At 36.2% G+C, this 18,999-nt stretch overlaps 1 protein-coding gene across 12 annotated transcripts in view; it reads right to left on the bottom strand.

Annotated features, from left to right (window-relative positions):
* The window catches only part of mybpc1 (myosin binding protein C1), a 137,208-nt gene that overhangs the window by 62,239 nt on the left and 55,970 nt on the right, over nucleotides 1–18,999 (bottom strand). For 9 of the 12 annotated variants that reach the window (XM_039761691.1, XM_039761693.1, XM_039761697.1 and 6 more), the window contains 7 exons: nucleotides 10,574–10,722; nucleotides 6,705–6,822; nucleotides 6,553–6,604; nucleotides 5,028–5,084; nucleotides 4,475–4,483; nucleotides 3,205–3,368; nucleotides 1,837–1,969 (listed from right to left, as the gene is read on the bottom strand). In XM_039761691.1, coding sequence (XP_039617625.1) covers nucleotides 1,837–1,969; nucleotides 3,205–3,368; nucleotides 4,475–4,483; nucleotides 5,028–5,084; nucleotides 6,553–6,604; nucleotides 6,705–6,822; nucleotides 10,574–10,722 — 682 coding nt within the window. The remainder of the gene's footprint in view (nucleotides 1–1,836; nucleotides 1,970–3,204; nucleotides 3,369–4,474; nucleotides 4,484–5,027; nucleotides 5,085–6,552; nucleotides 6,605–6,704; nucleotides 6,823–10,573; nucleotides 10,723–18,999) is intronic. The other 3 variants (XM_039761692.1, XM_039761694.1, XM_039761701.1) reach the window with 1 other exon arrangement.

Raw genomic sequence — 18,999 nt, 5'->3', positions numbered from 1 at the left:
CTAATAAAAATAGACAGGCTAACATGGGCAGGACACATTATGAAATCAAATAATGACTTTCCCCCTTAAACGAACTTGATGGGACAGTTGACCGAGAGAAGAAGCAAAGGACAAACAAAGTTATGATGGAGGGATGGAAATAGGAAGGAATGGAAAAATGTCGGGACCCAAACTGAGCTATAGCAGTAGTAATATATGAATTGCAGAAGGATTCCCATAGATGGAAGGTATATTTAATGATTTATTTACAATCCACTCGCTCTCACAGCTGCACCTCACTGCGGTTTCATTTAAGCAATGCCTAAAAATAATGACTGATGAATTACTTATGACATGGGGGTAAAACCACTGTTCGATGACAGCGGAAGTGAAAAATGACAAAAATGGATGCTGTGGTTACATTTGTTATGGTTAGGTTTGAGCTCTGAAAAGCTACAGGAAGTTTACCACTTGACTTTTCTTTATTAACATTATAAAAACGTAAGGAAGACTGACATCATATAAAGATGTATTTATATATATATATATATATATATATATATATATCCCCAAAACTGTTAAATGTGTGGTACATACATGTATAAATACATTCTCAAACCCAGTTAGTATAGATAGGATCACAAGGTCTGGAAAAAGGCCAGACACAGTCCATCTCCAGCTCACCACAGTCCATAGTCCATCTCAGGACACATACATTCATTAGGATCAATTTATAGAGTAGTCACCAATTACATTATCCTGCTCATCTATATGATGTAGTAGGAAAACTCAGATTAACCAGAGGAACATGTACACAGACACAGAGAGAATGTGCACAAGCTATTGTATATAGACATTGAATGGGTGTGAAATTTAAATCAGGAAAGCAGCGATACCTACTGCTCCCTGTAAATGTGTTGTGTACTAAAGCTGTTGATGTTAAACCTAATTGTAATATAAACTTGTAATTTAGAGGTAACAATAATACACAATATGGCATATATTTGGTGTTTATTGTTTATGATAGTGCTTGAAAATGATTACTTGTAATTATTAGAATGCGTATTTAATTATTTTTGACAGACAGAGAGACAGAATTGAAGCACATCTATTTGTCCTGTATATATATATATATATGTATATTTAAATCAAACAACATTCCATACAAGCTAGTCAAATTTGTCATTTGTCAAAAAAAGTAACATTTTTTGTACAATATTTGTCTGCATGAAAGTGGTGCAAATTCTGAGTATTGAAATTAAACATGTTTGCAAAGAATTATACACTGAAATAAATGGCACTAAAACAAAGAGCCATTGGAACCCCCAACAGTATTATTAGGAATCAAGCTGATTCATGAAAAGCCAGATTTCTGTAAGAGGAGTGAGGTAATATTTTGTGGTTTCCACCTACAAAACTCATGAATCAATAAAGTACAACTAAAAAGTGTTAAAAAAGAAGCAACAGAATCTATAGAGCTACATTTAATAGTCAGTGAAAGGCACTGTTTATACAGTAGCCCTCTGTAGAAAATGATAGCTGTGAGGGAATGTGAGTGTGGATTAGACCCAAGTTTATTTTTACAGTTATGTATGAAGTTACATTTTGTCTTAGTAATTACTATACATATTTACTCAGTGCTAATAGGTAGATTTAACTAGGTCATCGCAAGTAAATCTCTAAAGTATTACAAGGAAATGGGAGACTTTGATGAAGAAACACAAATGAAGCACATTTTTAACAATATAAAAATAGTGTTCATTTGTCAAAGTTGGGAATGTTGGAAAAAAACAGCAAGGAAACAAATAAAGAAAAGAAAACCAGTCCAAGAGCAAAAATAAGACAAAAGTCACTTACTTTGGGGTGGGGCGTATCTCCTGGCCATTTTTGTACCATTTTAGGTCCAGAGTTGGATCAGCGAGCTCTACAACAAATCTGATTCTCCCACCTTTGTCTACTTGGTATGCAGGATCTAATTTCTTGGCAAATGCTTCAAAAAACACATACAAAAAGGTGAATATAGGGCTTCTTCTATATTGATGCACATTCCTATACATTCATAAAACAAAAGCTGGGGTATTTTTGTATATAACGCTATCTATAAAGAGTCGTCACAGTGGCTTAATTTCATTTGATGTTTTAGTTAATGGTAACATTTACATTGATTTTAACATAGCATCACTAGAAGTTGGGCAGAGAAGAGTAAAATGTCTATGCCTGAACTGAAGGCCGTTTCTTACTCTAATAGGCTAGGTGAACCTAAATCACTTCAGTCTTGAAGCAAACCATGTACTTGATGGAACTGCTGGAAATGTAAATGAAGAGCATTAAAGATGGAAATGAGGAAATACATACTTCTTTATATAAAGAGTCATATGAATCTAGAACAAACTATTAAGTCATTAAGTGGTGGAACAAATCATGAAAACGTTTTAAATTATTTGGAAGAGATTCTGGGACAATTTAGCAATTAACTAAGCTAATAAGGGTGATGGACTGAATGGTATTCTATTGTTTGTCAGCTTTTGTATTTGGAAGACACTGTATAAAATTAATTACCACACGGAACTAAGGATTTTGTTGAACTCTGTACACACTGAAATAATAATATAAATTTATAAAATAAAATTGGCTGTTGTGCATTTGCTATATTTTGTCTTTCTGGTCACAAATCTCTGACTTTTTGGTTTAACAATGGAACAGGTGGACCTCACAAAAAAAATGAAGAAGATGAAACAACCTTAATATGAACTAGTGTGTAGTGATCATCTGAATCATGTGCACAAAATATATTACAAATTGTTTTATGCAAATGAAAAAAGAGGGCAGTTAAAATTAAAACTGCTCATGCATATATCATATATTTTTTGATATTGCACAATAAAATGTAAGAGCCATTTAACAAGCCTAGCAAAGGTATTAAGATATTTTTATTCTTTATATCCTCAATTAGCTGATTGGCTTCCTGGCAACTTTCTCCTTTGGTTTATCCTAGATCCTTTACTAGTCTTGTTTGATTTCCTTTCCTGTTATTCATCTCATTTGTAATCGTATATACTGCTCAGTACCATATCCATTTCTGTCACAATAAGAGCTTTCTGATTGTGTACGTGTATGAAATTTGCTTTGTAAAATGGGAATGATTGACTGATAGACTGAAGGTTATCTTTTATTTGCCAGTAGCACACAAAAAAGCCTTAAGTTAAAAAAATAATATATGCATACCTTCACTTTTCTTCTCTTCCCGCTTAATGCGCTTTAATCTTTTCAACATGCCCCTCAGATCAGTGATCCCATAAGTGAATGCAATCTTTTCATATTCTTGAGGAGGGGAGTTCTTGAGCAACTCCCAAACATCAATTTCCTCCACAGGTTCTTCTTTTTGTTCCCTAAGACAGAAAAAAAAATGTTACTGTTGCTGTTACACAGCTCTGATAGAGATGGGCAACCTACTAAAAGCTTATGGAAAAAGTGTGTATAAATGTAGTTGGGTGGTAGGATTGGGGAAGGCTGCAGTGAGTGTTGTCTTTTGGTTGAATTATCAGAACAGATGTTACAACAACATCGGGAGAAGGGAGTGGAGAAAGGATATTGAACTTTGCTGAGCTAATTAGGGTCAGTTTCTAAAATTAACAATGCATATCATGTTGGTATGATTGTTAGTAGAGTTTTGAAGGTTTGTGATTTGGGGGGTTAAGAAGAGGATATACTAATCCATCTGCAAAGCATACAGTATGCAGCATTTATTTACAAAGGGTAATTTGTGATGTTCTCAGTATATGTATCGTAAAGTACTCTGTGGTTGCTCATCTCTCTCTTAAATTCTGTTCCATATATGTATACAAACAATGTTAAGAATATTACCAAAAGGTTTTCATGCCTTATTGGTAAAATGCATGAAAAGCAAGGCTTTAGGAAGCAGTTAGTGAGCAGGGATGCACTAAGTCTAGATTAATTATTAGTCAGCAGGTATCATTAATATAATAGACACCGGATAGGCAGTTCTTTTACAGACATTACCTAATGTCTGAACTTTCCAGAACTTAGGTTGAACTTATCTACTAGCTTTTTTACTCAGCCAAGAACCTTCATTACCAAGCTGTACTATAAGATTTCATTTTTTTCTCATGTGACTAAAGTGCTGTAGAGATAACACTATTTTATGGTATCATTTATAAATGTCTTATTAAAAATATTCCAATAACTCTTAGATGTTATTTGCAGTATAATTATTTGCATGTATTGGTTTTGTTTGCATCACATTTAATGTAAACCTGTTGAGCAGGAAATGTATAATGCAAATAACTTGATTTGTTGTTTTTATGTTATTAATAAAACATTTATAAATGTCACCGTTAAATGAAGTGTTACCCATCTACAACTGGCCAACACGCTTGCTAAATATTTAAAGCTACTTAACATGCTTGTAACTATACAGTTACAATACTTACCGAAAGTAAGATCTATTTATAAATAATTTATTCATCTTACTAACCTGTTCATTCTGAATGCATAGGAAAAAGAAAAGACAAGCCCAAATAAATGTATAATTTTATTCACTTTTTGAATCCTACATTTCTCTAAAACCGATCAATGGATTGGATCAAAACTTTACATAAACTGCAAATATTGCATAACATCAAATACACGGATTTCTCCATTCTTATTTATGGTGCATGGTAAGAACATGAATATGTAAAATCATGTTCTATAGTTTATGAAAAAAACATACATTGATATCATATTCTGTGATCTTTGTGTGGCAGCAAAATATTGCTTTTCACTTTTTTGATGCAAAAGATTCAAAGACAGTGTTTTAGTTCTTCATATGAAGTATTAAAAAATCGTGAAAGAAACCAAATAGAACTTTTTATTATAAGCAAACATACATATATTAAAATATTTTTAACAATAAAACTAAGCAAAATCAATACCATTTAAAATAAATTAACAATATATGGATCTAAATACACTTTCTTACATATTTCATTGACTTTAAAGACTTAATTGCATAATCCATAGATGGAGTTACTAGTGCCGTTACTCACCTGTGTTTAAGAAGACCACTAAAGTCGAGCTCTCCAGCATCTTCTTGACCTTCACCACTGTTGTAAAAGAAATATAATAATAACAATAATAATAATGACAACCAGGCATATTTACAAGTATTCATTTGTCACAACTAATTAAAGCACAGAAGCAAGATAAATATATACCGTCAATAAAAAGATAAAAGTACATTTTCAATATAGACAATCTGTACATTGGCATGTCACATAAATATTCATGGAACATTTACATAATTGACACAGACGTCTGCTTAAAAATTCATAAACATTATTTAAAGAAGTAGATTCAATGTCAGATTATTTACAAAGCTAAAACAAATCTGCAACTGAGACACCAACAGGAAATAGATAATTCATAATTTTGACCCGTAGAAAAGAAAGAGCTCTTCATTGATGGTGACTGAAGCAAACTGCCATCACCGACCTAAGCAATGCAAATTTTAAAAAGCATCAAAATTAGGGGGTATTTAAAATATTATTAGAAATTATTTTTTTAATGCTGTGTTCTAACAGGGAATAAATAAATCATATGTTTGCTCCACCTGGAAAATTTCTGCTTCACCTACTGTCAGGGTCGCACCACTTTAATATTATGTAGCTAAAAGAAGAGAGGCGCCCTGAGAGCTCATTGTCAACACCTTTTAACAGGCAGACTAACTGCCAAGGAGTGTGATGGCAATGCAGTAACAATGTCATAAGAGGTGGTTAGCCCTGGGGTGAGGGCCTCCTTTAAAGTTTTGTAGTTGCATGAAAAAATGCATAGTGGTTAGAGGTTAATGTATGGGCAAGTGCATTTGAAACATTTACTATGTAGAGGTGTGTGGAGCAATTTTGCCAAGAACACAACATGCAGGAGATATTTGATGAGAAAAATGAGGTTGACACAGGGTAGACCATCTTTAATATTTCAAAAACAGAGGTATGGTGGCTTATAAGTATATAGCCAGTGCCTTAGAGAAGATAATTAAAAGCAGCCCATATAAATAAAAATGGTGCATTCAATAGTTGTGAATATTAGTTAGTGTTCTGGGGCTGTAGTGAAGATGGCAATCTGACAATAAATTGAGCTTAAGTAGTGTGTCATTACAAAAGTTCTTCCACACTGCATGTGCAGCGAGTAGTGTTTCAAAAATATGGAAGCACTCAGCTGTGTGCTCAAGTGAGGAGAAAAAAGGCATGCTATTTTGTCTGTGTATAAGTCATTATGGCATTGTGCTTCTTTGTGGTAATGTTGATGTGAACACTTAAAATTATCCCTTAGTGTGTTGGAATTTATTCACAATCACTTATGAAAAATGTTTAACTGGTCAATTGCTAATGGATAAATATTACAAATACCAGATATCAATGAATTTGCCATTTTTACATAATAATATCCACAACAGCATTACATTAGAAAGTTTATGAAATAGATAAAATAAAACTGCATTGTGTGTAAGACATTAAAGCTTACATTTCACTGGCTTAACAGCCTGTCTAGTGTACATAGTTATTTAAATGTTACCTTCGTTTAAAAGCTGAACGGATGTCAATATTTTGTGAAACTTCTGGAACCTCTGTAAAATATTAAAAAAGTGATTGCTTGCAGCTGTAATTTTCTGTTTTTCGACTGAACTGCAAGGCATGAATTTTAAAGGCATAAAGTAAAATTGTTACCTATAACCTCCAAATCAAAAGAACAGCTATCAAATTTATCCTTGTATGTTACTTCACAACGGTAATTCCCAGCATAATTTTCCTTTGCTTTGATGATGTGCATTTCAAATGTATGAATCTGTAAAAAAATTGTCATTAGTACAAGAAGAATATAAAATGTACAGTAATTCACCAAAGACATACTTTACATGAACAATATTTTAAAAGAGAGCTATAATTTCCTCTAAGTAAAGCTTGTTTACATTCCAAACACTTCACAATTTACAAGATGTACAGTATGTCTAATATATTCATCATGAAATTCTTTGCATTTAGACATAGTTATGCCCCTAATGCACTCCCACGTATTTATGTCTCCATTTTGGCATAACGCATAATTCATACAGTTTGTAAAGTAAAAGTGAATAGTGACAGCTTCCATAAGGATGTCAATGTTTGGAAGGTTGAGTGTTAAGAGGTAAAACAGCCTAAGATGAAGAATTACTTTTGAGAAGAAAAATCAGATGAAAAAACATTGTACAAGGAAGCATCCAGAGTTTCTCCTGGTTTGAATTTCCTATTCACTAGGCTTCTTGATATTGCTGACTATTTTGTTTTATGAAATCTTTGTACAGATCTGCTGCTTGTCTTGCAATTGTCTGGTAACCTGGCTCAGGTCGGTTCTTACTTTGCACTTTACTGTAAACTTCAGAGATTCACTCCAGCTCCCTTCTAATCCTGAACTGGATTAATGGGTTCAAAAATGGATGAACAGATTAATAGATTGCTTAAAAGTAGTTTCCCTTTGACCACCTACTAGGCTACTTTGCATGCAAAAAAAAACTGGACTGTAGTACAAGATTGGTTATTCAGACAACCAACTATCTGTTCTTTTAGTAAATGTCATTTAGCTCCAATATATGCTTTAATACCAATGAATGCCAAAGCAGACAAGCATTCATTTATTAATAATGTAACAAGAGATTATTTTCCGACATTTTTCTACACATGGTAATGTTAAGATAATGAAAACGTCAGCAACTGCAGTGAGATAAAATAATCAAGAAAATGACAAATAAAGACAATTTATTTCTCAACTGGACCTTTTTAGTCTGACTATCTGGTCAGGTTGTTTACTCACTTTTTAGTACCATATTATATCACGTTAGTTAAATAAAATGGAGTACTATATTTTAATACATTTTTGTTTATCATTGCATCAAAAAGTGGAGACTTGTTGCATGTTGGCTACAGGTAAGTATTTCAATGTACTCTGTACCCATAACAATATTACTACTTCTAAAAATAGTACTACAATGAAACATTCTTTTTCTTACTTGTTGAAATTACAAACACACACCCGCTTTTAAAAAAACCTAGCTGTATCTCTTTAGCACATAGTCCCCCCTCCTTCTGCCATTAAACCTTCTGCCTCCCATTAAAAGACATCCTCAAATTACTTCCAACCAAATCCTAAAATTCCAAAACTGCTGTAGGGGTTAGCAGAGACTCTTCAGAGTTTAACGGCTACCATTCTAGAGCTAACTAAACTCATTGACTTGGCAGAATTGTTAGAGTCTTCTTGTTATTTTTCAATGTAATTTCGCAGGTTTCACTTTCAGAACATTTTCATAACATCTCCCAAGTGCCATTCAGAGGTGTGCTCTGACAGCCACGGTTGGTCCCTCTCTCACTCTCTCTCTGGAATACTTCCATTGGAAGAAGAACAGCTCCCAATTAATGTGACCTCCAAGGCAACGTGCCCGGTAACAACTTAGAACATTTTTTAGACCCATGAATGTGACTGTAAAATTGTAAGAACGAAGTTAGCCATGGAGGTTGGGGCATAACATACAGTGGTGTGAAAAACTATTTGCCCCCTTCCTGATTTCTTATTCTTTTGCATGTTTGTCACACAAAATGTTTCTGATCATCAAACACATTTAACCATTAGTCAAATATAACACAAGTAAACACAAAATGCAGTTTTTAAATGATGGTTTTATTATTTAGGGAGAAAAAAATCCAAACCTACATGGCCCTGTGTGAAAAAGTAATTGCCCCCTGAACCTAATAACTGGTTGGGCCACCCTTAGCAGCAATAACTGCAATCAAGCGTTTGCGATAACTTGCAATGAGTCTTTTACAGCGCTCTGGAGGAATTTTGGCCCACTCATCTTTGCAGAATTGTAATTCAGCATTATTTGAGGGTTTTCTAGCATGAACCACCTTTTTAAGGTCATGCCATAGCATCTGAATTGGATTCAGGTCAGGACTTTGACTAGGCCACTCTACAGTCTTAATTTTGTTTTTCTTCAGCCATTCAGAGGTGGATTTGCTGGTGTGTTTTGGGTCATTGTCCTGTTGCAGCACCCAAGATCGCTTCAGCTTGAGTTGACGAACAGATGGCCGGACATTCTCCTTCAGGATTTTTGGTAGGCAGTAGAATTCATGGTTCCATCTATCACAGCAAGCCTTCCAGGTCCTGAAGCAGCAAAACAACCCCAGACCATCACACTATCACCACCACATTTTACTGTTGGTATGATGTTCTTTTTCTGAAATGCTGTGTTCCTTTACGCCAGATGTAACGGGACATTTGCCTTCCAAAAAGTTCAACTTTTGTCTCATCAGTCCACAAGGTATTTTCCCAAAAGTCTTGGCAATCATTGAGATGTTTCTTAGCAAAATTGAGACAAGCCCTAATGTTCTTTTTGCTTAACAGTGGTTTTGCGTCTTGGAAATCTGCCATGCAGGCCGTTTTGCCCAGTCTCTTTCTTATGGTGGAGTCGTGAACACTGACCTTAATTGAGGCAAGTGAGGCCTGCAGTTCTTTAGACGTTGTCCTGGGGTCTTTTGTAACCTCTCGGATGAGTCCTCTCTGCGTTCTTGGGGTAATTTTGGTCAGCCGGCCACTCCTGGGAAGGTTCACCACTGTTCCATGTTTTTGCCATTTGTGGATAATGGCTCTCACTGTGGTTCGCTGGAGTCCCAAAGCTTTAGAAATGGCTTTATAACCTTTACCAGACTGATAGATCTCAATTACTTCTGTTCTCATTTGTTCCTGAATTTCTTTGGGTCTTGGCATGATGTCTAGCTTTTGAGGTGCTTTTGGTCTACTTCTCTGTGTCAGGCAGCTCCTATTTAAGTGATTTCTTGATTGAAACAGGTGTGGCAGTAATCAGGCCTGGGGGTGGCTACGGAAATTGAACTCAGGTGTGATACACCACAGTTAGGTTATTTTTTAACAAGGGGGCAATTACTTTTTCACACAGGGCCATGTAGGTTTGGATTTTTTCTCCTAAATAATAAAACCATCATTTAAAAACTGCATTTTGTGTTTACTTGTGTTATATTTGACTAATGGTTAAATGTGTTTGATGATCAGAAACATTTTGTGTGACAAACATGCAAAAGAATAAGAAATCAGGAAGGGGGTAAATAGTTTTTCACACCATTGTATATTTTATATTTTTTGTAAATGCCTGGAAAAGCTTAAGAATGTAATGTAGATGTGCAAGTGATTTCTTTTATTATGTACACTAATATGGCTTTTACTATTCTTAGGTGAACAGTCAGATGGGTTGTGCTGATTTCTTATCTGCTTATCCATTTTGCTCAACTCATTTTTTCCAGTCTGGGTTGTAGGAAACAAGAGGTTATTGAAGCATTTATAGTAGTGAGCACAAGTCAGGAACCAGCCATATATACTGTATTGTACTGCTCAGTTAACTGTATGTCTTTGAATTGAAGAAGGAAAACCAGAAGAATAGAGAAACTATGTACATTTTACATAAAAACTGACTCATATAAAAGATATTACCTATTAGTAACTAACAAAGACTTAGTATACAACAGTACTTTGGATATCTGCCCTCTTTTGTTTCTACCTTTTGTACACGATCATATGATTCTTTCAGTTGGAGATGTTTTCCAGTTTTGCTTGCAAGATCCATCCATTTTCCTTTAAACCACTTAATTGTGGGTTTTCTTAGAAGGTCTTTTGCTTCAACCTTTGCTATAAAAGTAGTATCACCACCTTGAAAGAACAAAATGTTTAATTAGCTAAAAAAAACTATGATTAATTAAAACAAACAAAAAACAATATTTAACCCCACTTCATTTATTCCTTCTAACCAATTTAACCCAATATGGAGTTTCAAGGAATTGAAGTGTCTTTGAAGCATTTGCACCATTGGTGCCAATACTTAAATTTGTGAAATACTTGACATTTCATGCCTGCTTGTATAAAAGGAATAAATAAATAGATGACCTGCATCTACTTAACACTAAGGTAGTACACACCAGTGTCAAACAGAAGCATTTTGCTTTTCACAAATGAAGGTAAGTGTATTATTGTTGATAACAATATAAATCTTTATTTGTAATTATGCCTTCTTTACACCACACCATTTAAGCATCAACAAAACAATTCAAAGAGCTATATAAGACATACCTCATTTAAATACAGGGCAACATAATATTCTCAAAATAAAGGAGAAACATTATTAAAATGAATTGATAAAATGGGGTAGGGATAGTACAGATGACATCCCTTGACATTCTTTAGCATCATTTTAGCCCACAATAATATGTACATTTTTAAGGCCTTCCCATCATTAAGGAAACCTGACTGATTAAAATTTATTAACCAGTAATTTTCAAACCAATCCAAACAGATAACTGTAATGTCAAGTTCATATAAAACATTAAACAAAAATGACTTTCTTTTTTACCTTCTTTCCCATGTGCAAACATACTTTTCACTTTTAATAATGGTTTCAATTTACTGTTCAAGAACCACACATTCATTTATTAGTTTTCAATTTCTCATTTGTTTAAATCATTAGCCACCAGACTCAAAGTAGTGGAAATTAAGTAAATACATTTTTATCTACAGTAAAGTAGCTTCCCCTACATGATAGATGCTTTAAAGTTTAAAATGCTACATCAAAATACATAATGTACCCAAAATACAGTATACCAAATTTTTCTCAGTACATTGCACTGCTAATGGAATCTTTATGAATTTAACTGGTTTAATAAGAAAGGACATAAGATTAAAAATAAAATATAATACATTCAATTATACATATTTTGAAATTACTACAAGACACACATTATTATATTTTGCACAATAGTATGTGGGACGAGAAAAGGTTTCTGTCACCTCTTGTATGTCATAAAAGACAACTAAAGGATATTGGCATCAGGAAGGGTATTTGACCTTAAATAGTTTTCTCCAATATCTTTTTGATGATACAAGTGTGAGAGTTATAAAGCATGGTTGGGGTATAATCCATAGAACCTTCTGGAGTGCCCCAGCTACATATGTTGAATAGAAAATTGAGGAAAACATCTCAGCCACAGGCAGAAAAAGCCCCATGGTGGTCCTAGATCAACATGGGGTAGAATGATGCCACAAAACCATTAGTGGCAAGGGAGATGTAAGAGGTGAAAGAGAGAAAGAAATTAAGCATTATGACTTTGTATATTGGAATTATAACAGGAAAATTTGGCACAGTGTTGGAAGAGATGGAATTTCTGAACAGAAGAAGAACAGAGGTGTTCTGCATAAGGAGACAAGATGGAAAGGTAAAAATGTGGTGACAATGCTGAGTAATGGGTAGACAAAACAGAGATGGTGAAGAGTATGAATGAACATGTACAGGGTGGTCCAGATCTAATTATGCAGATCCAGATTGTCTAGATGACTTTGTTTTATGCGGGGATGATTCCAGTTCGGTGCGAAGGCAATTCTTCATGTCGTCAATTCGCACACTTCTCGATGGTCTGGGATTTTTCGGGTGATTTTCTATGTAATAAACTTAATAAGTTATAGCGTAATGAAAATTGCATAATTAGATCTGGACCACCCTATATTAGTTAGAATGATTTGGAAATATAATCTTGGCAGGTTTGCAGAAGCTCTGTAAACAAAGAAGAGTTTTAGAAAAATATTTTATGGAGGTGATATCTTTGTTCCTGCAGGCAAACATGGTTGAACTGGGTGAAAATTGGAATTAGCAAATTAAAGCAGGGAAGGAGTCTATGGGGGCTTTAACTTCAGTATTAGGAATATTAATATCAAGGGGATTTTTAAGTTTGGTTATGCAATGGAAATAGTCATTTGCAACCATGTTTAAGAAGGAAGAAAAGTTTGTGGCATATTAATATTTTGGTATAGAGCAGAACAGACTATTTGTTGGAAAGGAGAGGAGAATGAGACATGGTGAAAGATGTGAAGGTGATCTATGGAGAAAGTTGTATATCGTCTTCTTAGTTGTAGCAGATCATTTAGTTAGAGTCATGAAGGAAATTAAGAGAAAGTATTGTATATAGCACCATTGAAGGTTGAAGGAGGAGAGAAGTAACAAGACACAGCAGTGTTTTAGAAACCTTGGGAGTAACTTGCAAATTGGAAGTGACAAAGAATATTTGGTTGAAAACAATGGAATCAGTCTGTTATTGGGCAAATGGACCACTAAGACACAAGGAGATTTAGTATTGGAATGATAAGGTAGATATAGCAGAGAAGAGGCTATAAAGAATGGCAAAAAGTAAAGCAGATAGTGACAAGTCAGTATATAAGTAAACAATGACAAATGTTAGAAAAGCAGTCTGACAGAAGCTTAGAGGCAGGAGTTTGAATGTGAGTGGAAGAATAAGGAATAAAACATTAATGTGATCAGGATCACAAATACAGCAAGATGTAGCTGGGGTGAAGTACTTGAAAAATGTTGAAGGGTCCATCTTAAATAATGGTAATGGGAGAAGTTGCTATACAAGAAGAATGAATGGGATAATGATGGTTGTTGTAAGGAAATAGAAAGACTGAGCTCTATGTTTTTGAAGATGGAGGACACAAAAGGGTGAGTAAGATTAAGATGGGTAAAACAGAGGAAGATTCAACTAGAGTGGTTTTGGAAATTCTGAATGCAATGGAAGGTATTGGAGTGTAATGGTTAACAGACCTGACCAACATTATTTTGTGTGAATGTAGGTTTTCCAGAACATTGCAAAAGACATGTGCTCATTCTGGTATACAAAGGAAAGGCTGACCCATTGTATGAGGGTAATAGTGAGAGTTATAGCTTTGGAACAGATAATGAAGGCTGTTGGAGAAATGTTAGAGAAGTAAATAAAGGATCAAGTGAAAGTTGGGTGTCAATGTATAAGTGAAAGGGATGTCCATGTATAAGTATGTTAAAACAGTGGACAGTGCAGTAGATGGAAATAGTAAACATTTTGCAGTGATGCCAGGGCTGCACTATCTGCTCTGACTCTGTTACTTTTAGTGATGGATGCGGTGACTAGAAAGGTATATGATGGATTCTATCTGAGCTCCTTCACTGTGATCATCTCTTATTGATGTTATGGTTTAGGCTTTGGACTTCAAACCCTGAGGTTCCGAGTTCAAATTCCACTACTGATACAATACTGGGAGAAACTCAATCCAAGGCATGGGTATTTGGAATTACTTGAATAAAACATGAAGCGAAATGAAGGGGATTTTGCTGGTGGTGACTGTGACCTTTTGTTTATAGAAAATGTGTGAGTGACATGCAAGATACCAATGTAGTAAATTTAAATGTATATATTGGTAATCAACTTTTGAGGTGAAAGTATGGGAGTTCTACTTCTTAAGTGACATGAATTCAGACAGAGATGTGGAGTGTAACACAGTCTGAAGAAGACAGATGCCAAATTTAGAGAAGAACTTGGTGTTGAGGTGATTAGGTATTGCGCTGAGGAGAAGCAGACTAAGGTGGTTTAGGAATGCAGAGCAAAAGGAAGGGAAGGATTGGGTGAAGAGATGCAACAAGATAGAGATGGAGGGAATGAGACCAAGGGGGATGCTAAGAAGACATGGTTGGGACTGGATTTCAGGTGACAGAAGATTAATGGGTCTCACCTCAAAAATACAGAGTAGAAAAAAAGATTTTGGGACAACCTGCTAGCATGGCTATACACAGATAATGGCAGTTAAAGTAATACAGTGGAACCTTGGTTTGCGAGTAACTTGGTTTACGAGTGTTTTGCAAGACGAGCTAAAATTTTTAATAAATTTTGACTTGATAAACGAGCGAGGTCTTGCAATACGAGTAGTATGGATACGCTTTGTCTGTTGAGCATCATGTGATCACAACTGAGCTGATGGTTCTTCTCGCGTACGCGGGTGTGTGTGTTTGTCTCTCTCTCTGCACACGCGTGTGCGTGTGTGTGTGTGTGTGTGTGTGTGTGTCTCTGCTACAGCACTGGGAGACTGCAATTGCTTTGGGACGCTCTTCTGTGTGTCGTCCCATTGGGTGGAATCCCACAAGAGTTTCGAAACTCACTCACACCAGCCATGATTCTTTTCAAAGGTAAAGTGCAGGTTAATTTGTTTTATGTATTTTTACTTTATATTTTGTACTAGCAAAATACCCGCGCTTCGCAGTGGCAAAGTACTGCCTTAAAATTTTTATTAAGAAGAAAATTAAACCTTTTTAAACTGAGGGAAAATATACCAATAATTATTTGTTAAGGATCTCTTTGTATACCACATTGTCAGTTCGGCCCTCTGGTTGTAATATGACCAAGCTGTGCGCTGAGCTTACTCTTGAGCATGCAACGTACAGTTGGCCATGTGAACAGTAATCTTGTCTCAAATCTCACAGCTTGGATTGCTGCTGTCATAATCGGTTTGAGTTTAATGGTTTATTTCAGTTATGACAGTATTTGCAGGACTTGCGCTGAAGTGACATTCGGCATCTGTCAAGCGTTGTAAGCACACAACCGGTTTCATTGATAACTTCACATCCAGCTTTTGAGAGTTTAAACATTCATAAAAATTAAAGAGTCCACTACTCAAATCGTCACCTGTGAATCTAAGATGTTTAAGAGGCATTGGCAGTTGTTCAAAGGTGTAAAATATTTGGCCATTTCGGTACACTTGAAAGCAACAACCGAACAATTCAGCGGCAGCCATCAACTCACATTCAGAACCATAGGTGAAGGGCTTAAGCATTCACCTGTGTAGTATAATTATCTCCTGTACCGTCATTAGTCTACACCTTGAACCTGTCCCAGTCATTCAATACATAAGACACAATGTTCCTCCGGATATCAAGAGTGAGCCTGATATGGCCGTGCAATATGTAAAAATGAGAATGGAAAAGGTAGGTGCCATCTCCGGGCATGGAAACCACTCGGTAAATGACAGTTCTTTGATCGATGGTGATCACCTCGATAGACATGGGAATGGGGGTACGGTTGGAACGATAAAGGAAATGGGAACCTGAACAATGTAATGTAAGTCTAAAATACCTACACAATAACTATAATTGTAATAAATGAACAATAAAACAGCGGAGAAGCCATGGATTAAATAAAAAGGTTGTAGTTATCAGCAGGGAGACGTGAATCCCGTGGCGAAGCAAGGAAGGGAATGTAGAGACTGGAGCGATGGACGGTTTTATATAGGCAGGCAGCCAACAAAGTGGGAGACGGTGGGATGGGGGACCCAACGCCGCCTCACACGGTGACCGAGCTGCAGGCTGTGGACGTATATATGTACATAAGTAGGATTCAGTTAGCGTTGGGAACCCGTGTACCAAATTTCTTGAAGATGGGCCCATAAGTAACAAAGACCGTTGGAAAGTTCAATATGTCGGCCGACAGTGGCGTCATACCACCAAAATAAGTATGTACATTGGTTTCGGTTAGCGCATGGAAGCCACCTACCAAATTTCGTGAAGATGGGGCCATAAATAAGAAAGTTCAACATGGCGGACGTTGTTGACCATTATGACCATTACACGTAGAATTTCGAAATGAAACCTGCTTAACTTTTGTAAGTAAGCTGTAAGGAATGAGCTTGCCAAATTTCAGCCTTCTACCTACACGGGAAGTTGGAGAATTAGTGACGTTGGAAAGTTCAATATGGCGGCCGACAGTGGCGTCATACCATCAAAATAAGTACGTACATCAGTTTTGGTTAGCGCAGGGAAGCCACCTACCAGATTTCATGAAGATGGGGTCAGCCTTCTACCTACACAGGAAGTTGGAGAATTAGTGACGTTGGAAAATTCAATATGGCGGCCGACAGTGGCGTCATACCATCGAAATAAGTACGTACATCAGTTTCAGTTAGCGCAGGAAAGCCGCCTACCAAATTTCGTGAAGATGGGGCCATAAATAAGAAATTTCAACATGGCGGACGTTGTCGACCGTTATGACCGTTACGTGTAGAATTCAAATACAATACAATACAATACAGTTTATTTTTGTATAGCCCAAAATCACACAGGAAGTGCCGCAATGGGCTTTAACAGGCCCTGCCTTTTGACAGCCCCCCAGCCTTGACTCTCTGTGAAGACAAGGAAAAACTCCCAATAAAACCTTGTAGGGAAAATGGAAGAAACCTCGGGAAAGGCAGTTCAAAGAGAGACCCCTTTCCAGGTAGGTTGGGCGTGCAGTAGGTGTCAAAAGTAGGGGGTCAATACAATACAATATACACAACAGAACAATTCCTTAAGACAGCATAATAAAAATTTTAGAATTACGGTTTAACAGTAGATGATATGACATAATTAGGTTTGGATATTTTTAGAGTCCTGGAGACCTCATCCATCTAGCTGCATCTCCATTTGGCCATGCCACGGCTGAAACATTGCTCCGATGAAAGGACCCCTCTTTCCCATGATTCCTGTGATCCTCCATCAGGGATGACTTTACCATAGGCAGGCAAACAACTTGGCAGGTGGGCCGTGGCACCAATGGCCACATTTGGGTACCGAGAAAGAAACAGAATAGGTGAGGGTTAGTATTCAAATATAATTATCATGTTACTTATGTTATAGTGCTAATGACTAACAACAGAGATGCAGTATGTACAGTTAATCAGCAGCTCTAGTCAGGATATGCTAAACTGAAGTAGTGAGTCTTCAGCCGGGATTTAAAGGCTGAGACCGAGGGGCATCTCTTATGGAAGCAGGAAGACCATTCCACAGTTTAGGGGCCCTGTAACTAAAAGCTCGACCTCCCACTGTTATTTTATTAATCCTTGGAATCCTAAGCAGACCGGCATCTTGAGATCTTAATGTGCTCAGGTTTGTAAGTCATGATAAGTTCAGACAAGTAAGCGGACCTTGGCCATTTAATGCTTTATATGTTAAAAGGAGGATTTTTAAATCTGCCCTAAATTTAACTGGGAGCCAGTGTAAAGATTTAAGAACTGGGGTTATGTGTTCATATTTTCTTGTTCTTGTAATAATTCTTGCAGCGCATTTTGGATTAACTGGAGGCTGTATAGAGAACAGTTTGAACAGCCAGTGAACACCGCATTGCAGTAGTCAATCCTACTAGAGATAAATGCATGAATTAATTTCTCACAATCCTGTTTATTTAGAAAGCGCCTTAATTTCCTAATATTTTTAAGATGGAAAAACATGTTTTGGACGACTTTGTAATATGCTTTAAATGACATGCTAGAGTCAAAGATAACTCCTAGATTGCGGGCTGATTCAGTAAAATTAATTGGGATTCCAACTGAGTTAAATGACGACAAAATATTGCTGTGATCAGCGTCATTCCCTCCAACAATTAACATCTCTGTTTTATCTGTATTTAAAGACAAGTAGTTCTCATTCATCCATTCCTTTAATTCACTAACACAACTAATTAAAGACAACATCGGAGAAACTTCATTTGATTTAAATGAAAGGTATAACTGGGTGTCATCTGCATACGAGTGAAAATTAACATTATGTTTCCTAATGAGAGATCCCAGTGGAAGCATGTAAAGTGAAAACAGTAAAGGTCCCAGTACTGAGCCCTGCGGACACCATATTGAACTTCTGTGTATAATGATGGAGTACTGTCAGCACATTTCTGTACATACTGGAATCGATTTGATAAATAAGAACTGAACCAAGCGAGCACGGGCCTGTAAGCCCAACATCGTTTTCTAGCCTGTGCAGTAAAATAGAATGGTCAATGGTGTCAAATGCTGCACTTAAGTCCAACAACATAATTACAGTGGAATTTCCTTCATCAGAGGATATCAGAATGTCATTTACAACCCGTGTTAGTGCCGTTTCTGTACTATGACCAGTGCGAAAGCCAGACTGGAATTTCTCAAATAAATTGTAATGCGTAAGGTGTGACTGAAGCTGACTGGCGACTACTTTCTCTAGTATTTTAGAGAGAAATGGTAAATTTGAAATAGGCCTATAGTTATTTAGTATGTGTGGGTCTAGGTCTGACTTTTTAAGTAAAGGTTTAATGACTGACACTTTTAGTGCATCAGGTACTGTGCCATGCAATAATGAAC

Source organism: Polypterus senegalus, chromosome 8 (assembly GCF_016835505.1).
Source record: "Polypterus senegalus isolate Bchr_013 chromosome 8, ASM1683550v1, whole genome shotgun sequence".
Lineage (NCBI taxonomy): Eukaryota > Metazoa > Chordata > Cladistia > Polypteriformes > Polypteridae > Polypterus > Polypterus senegalus.
This window is presented reverse-complemented; position numbering and strand designations above follow the sequence as displayed.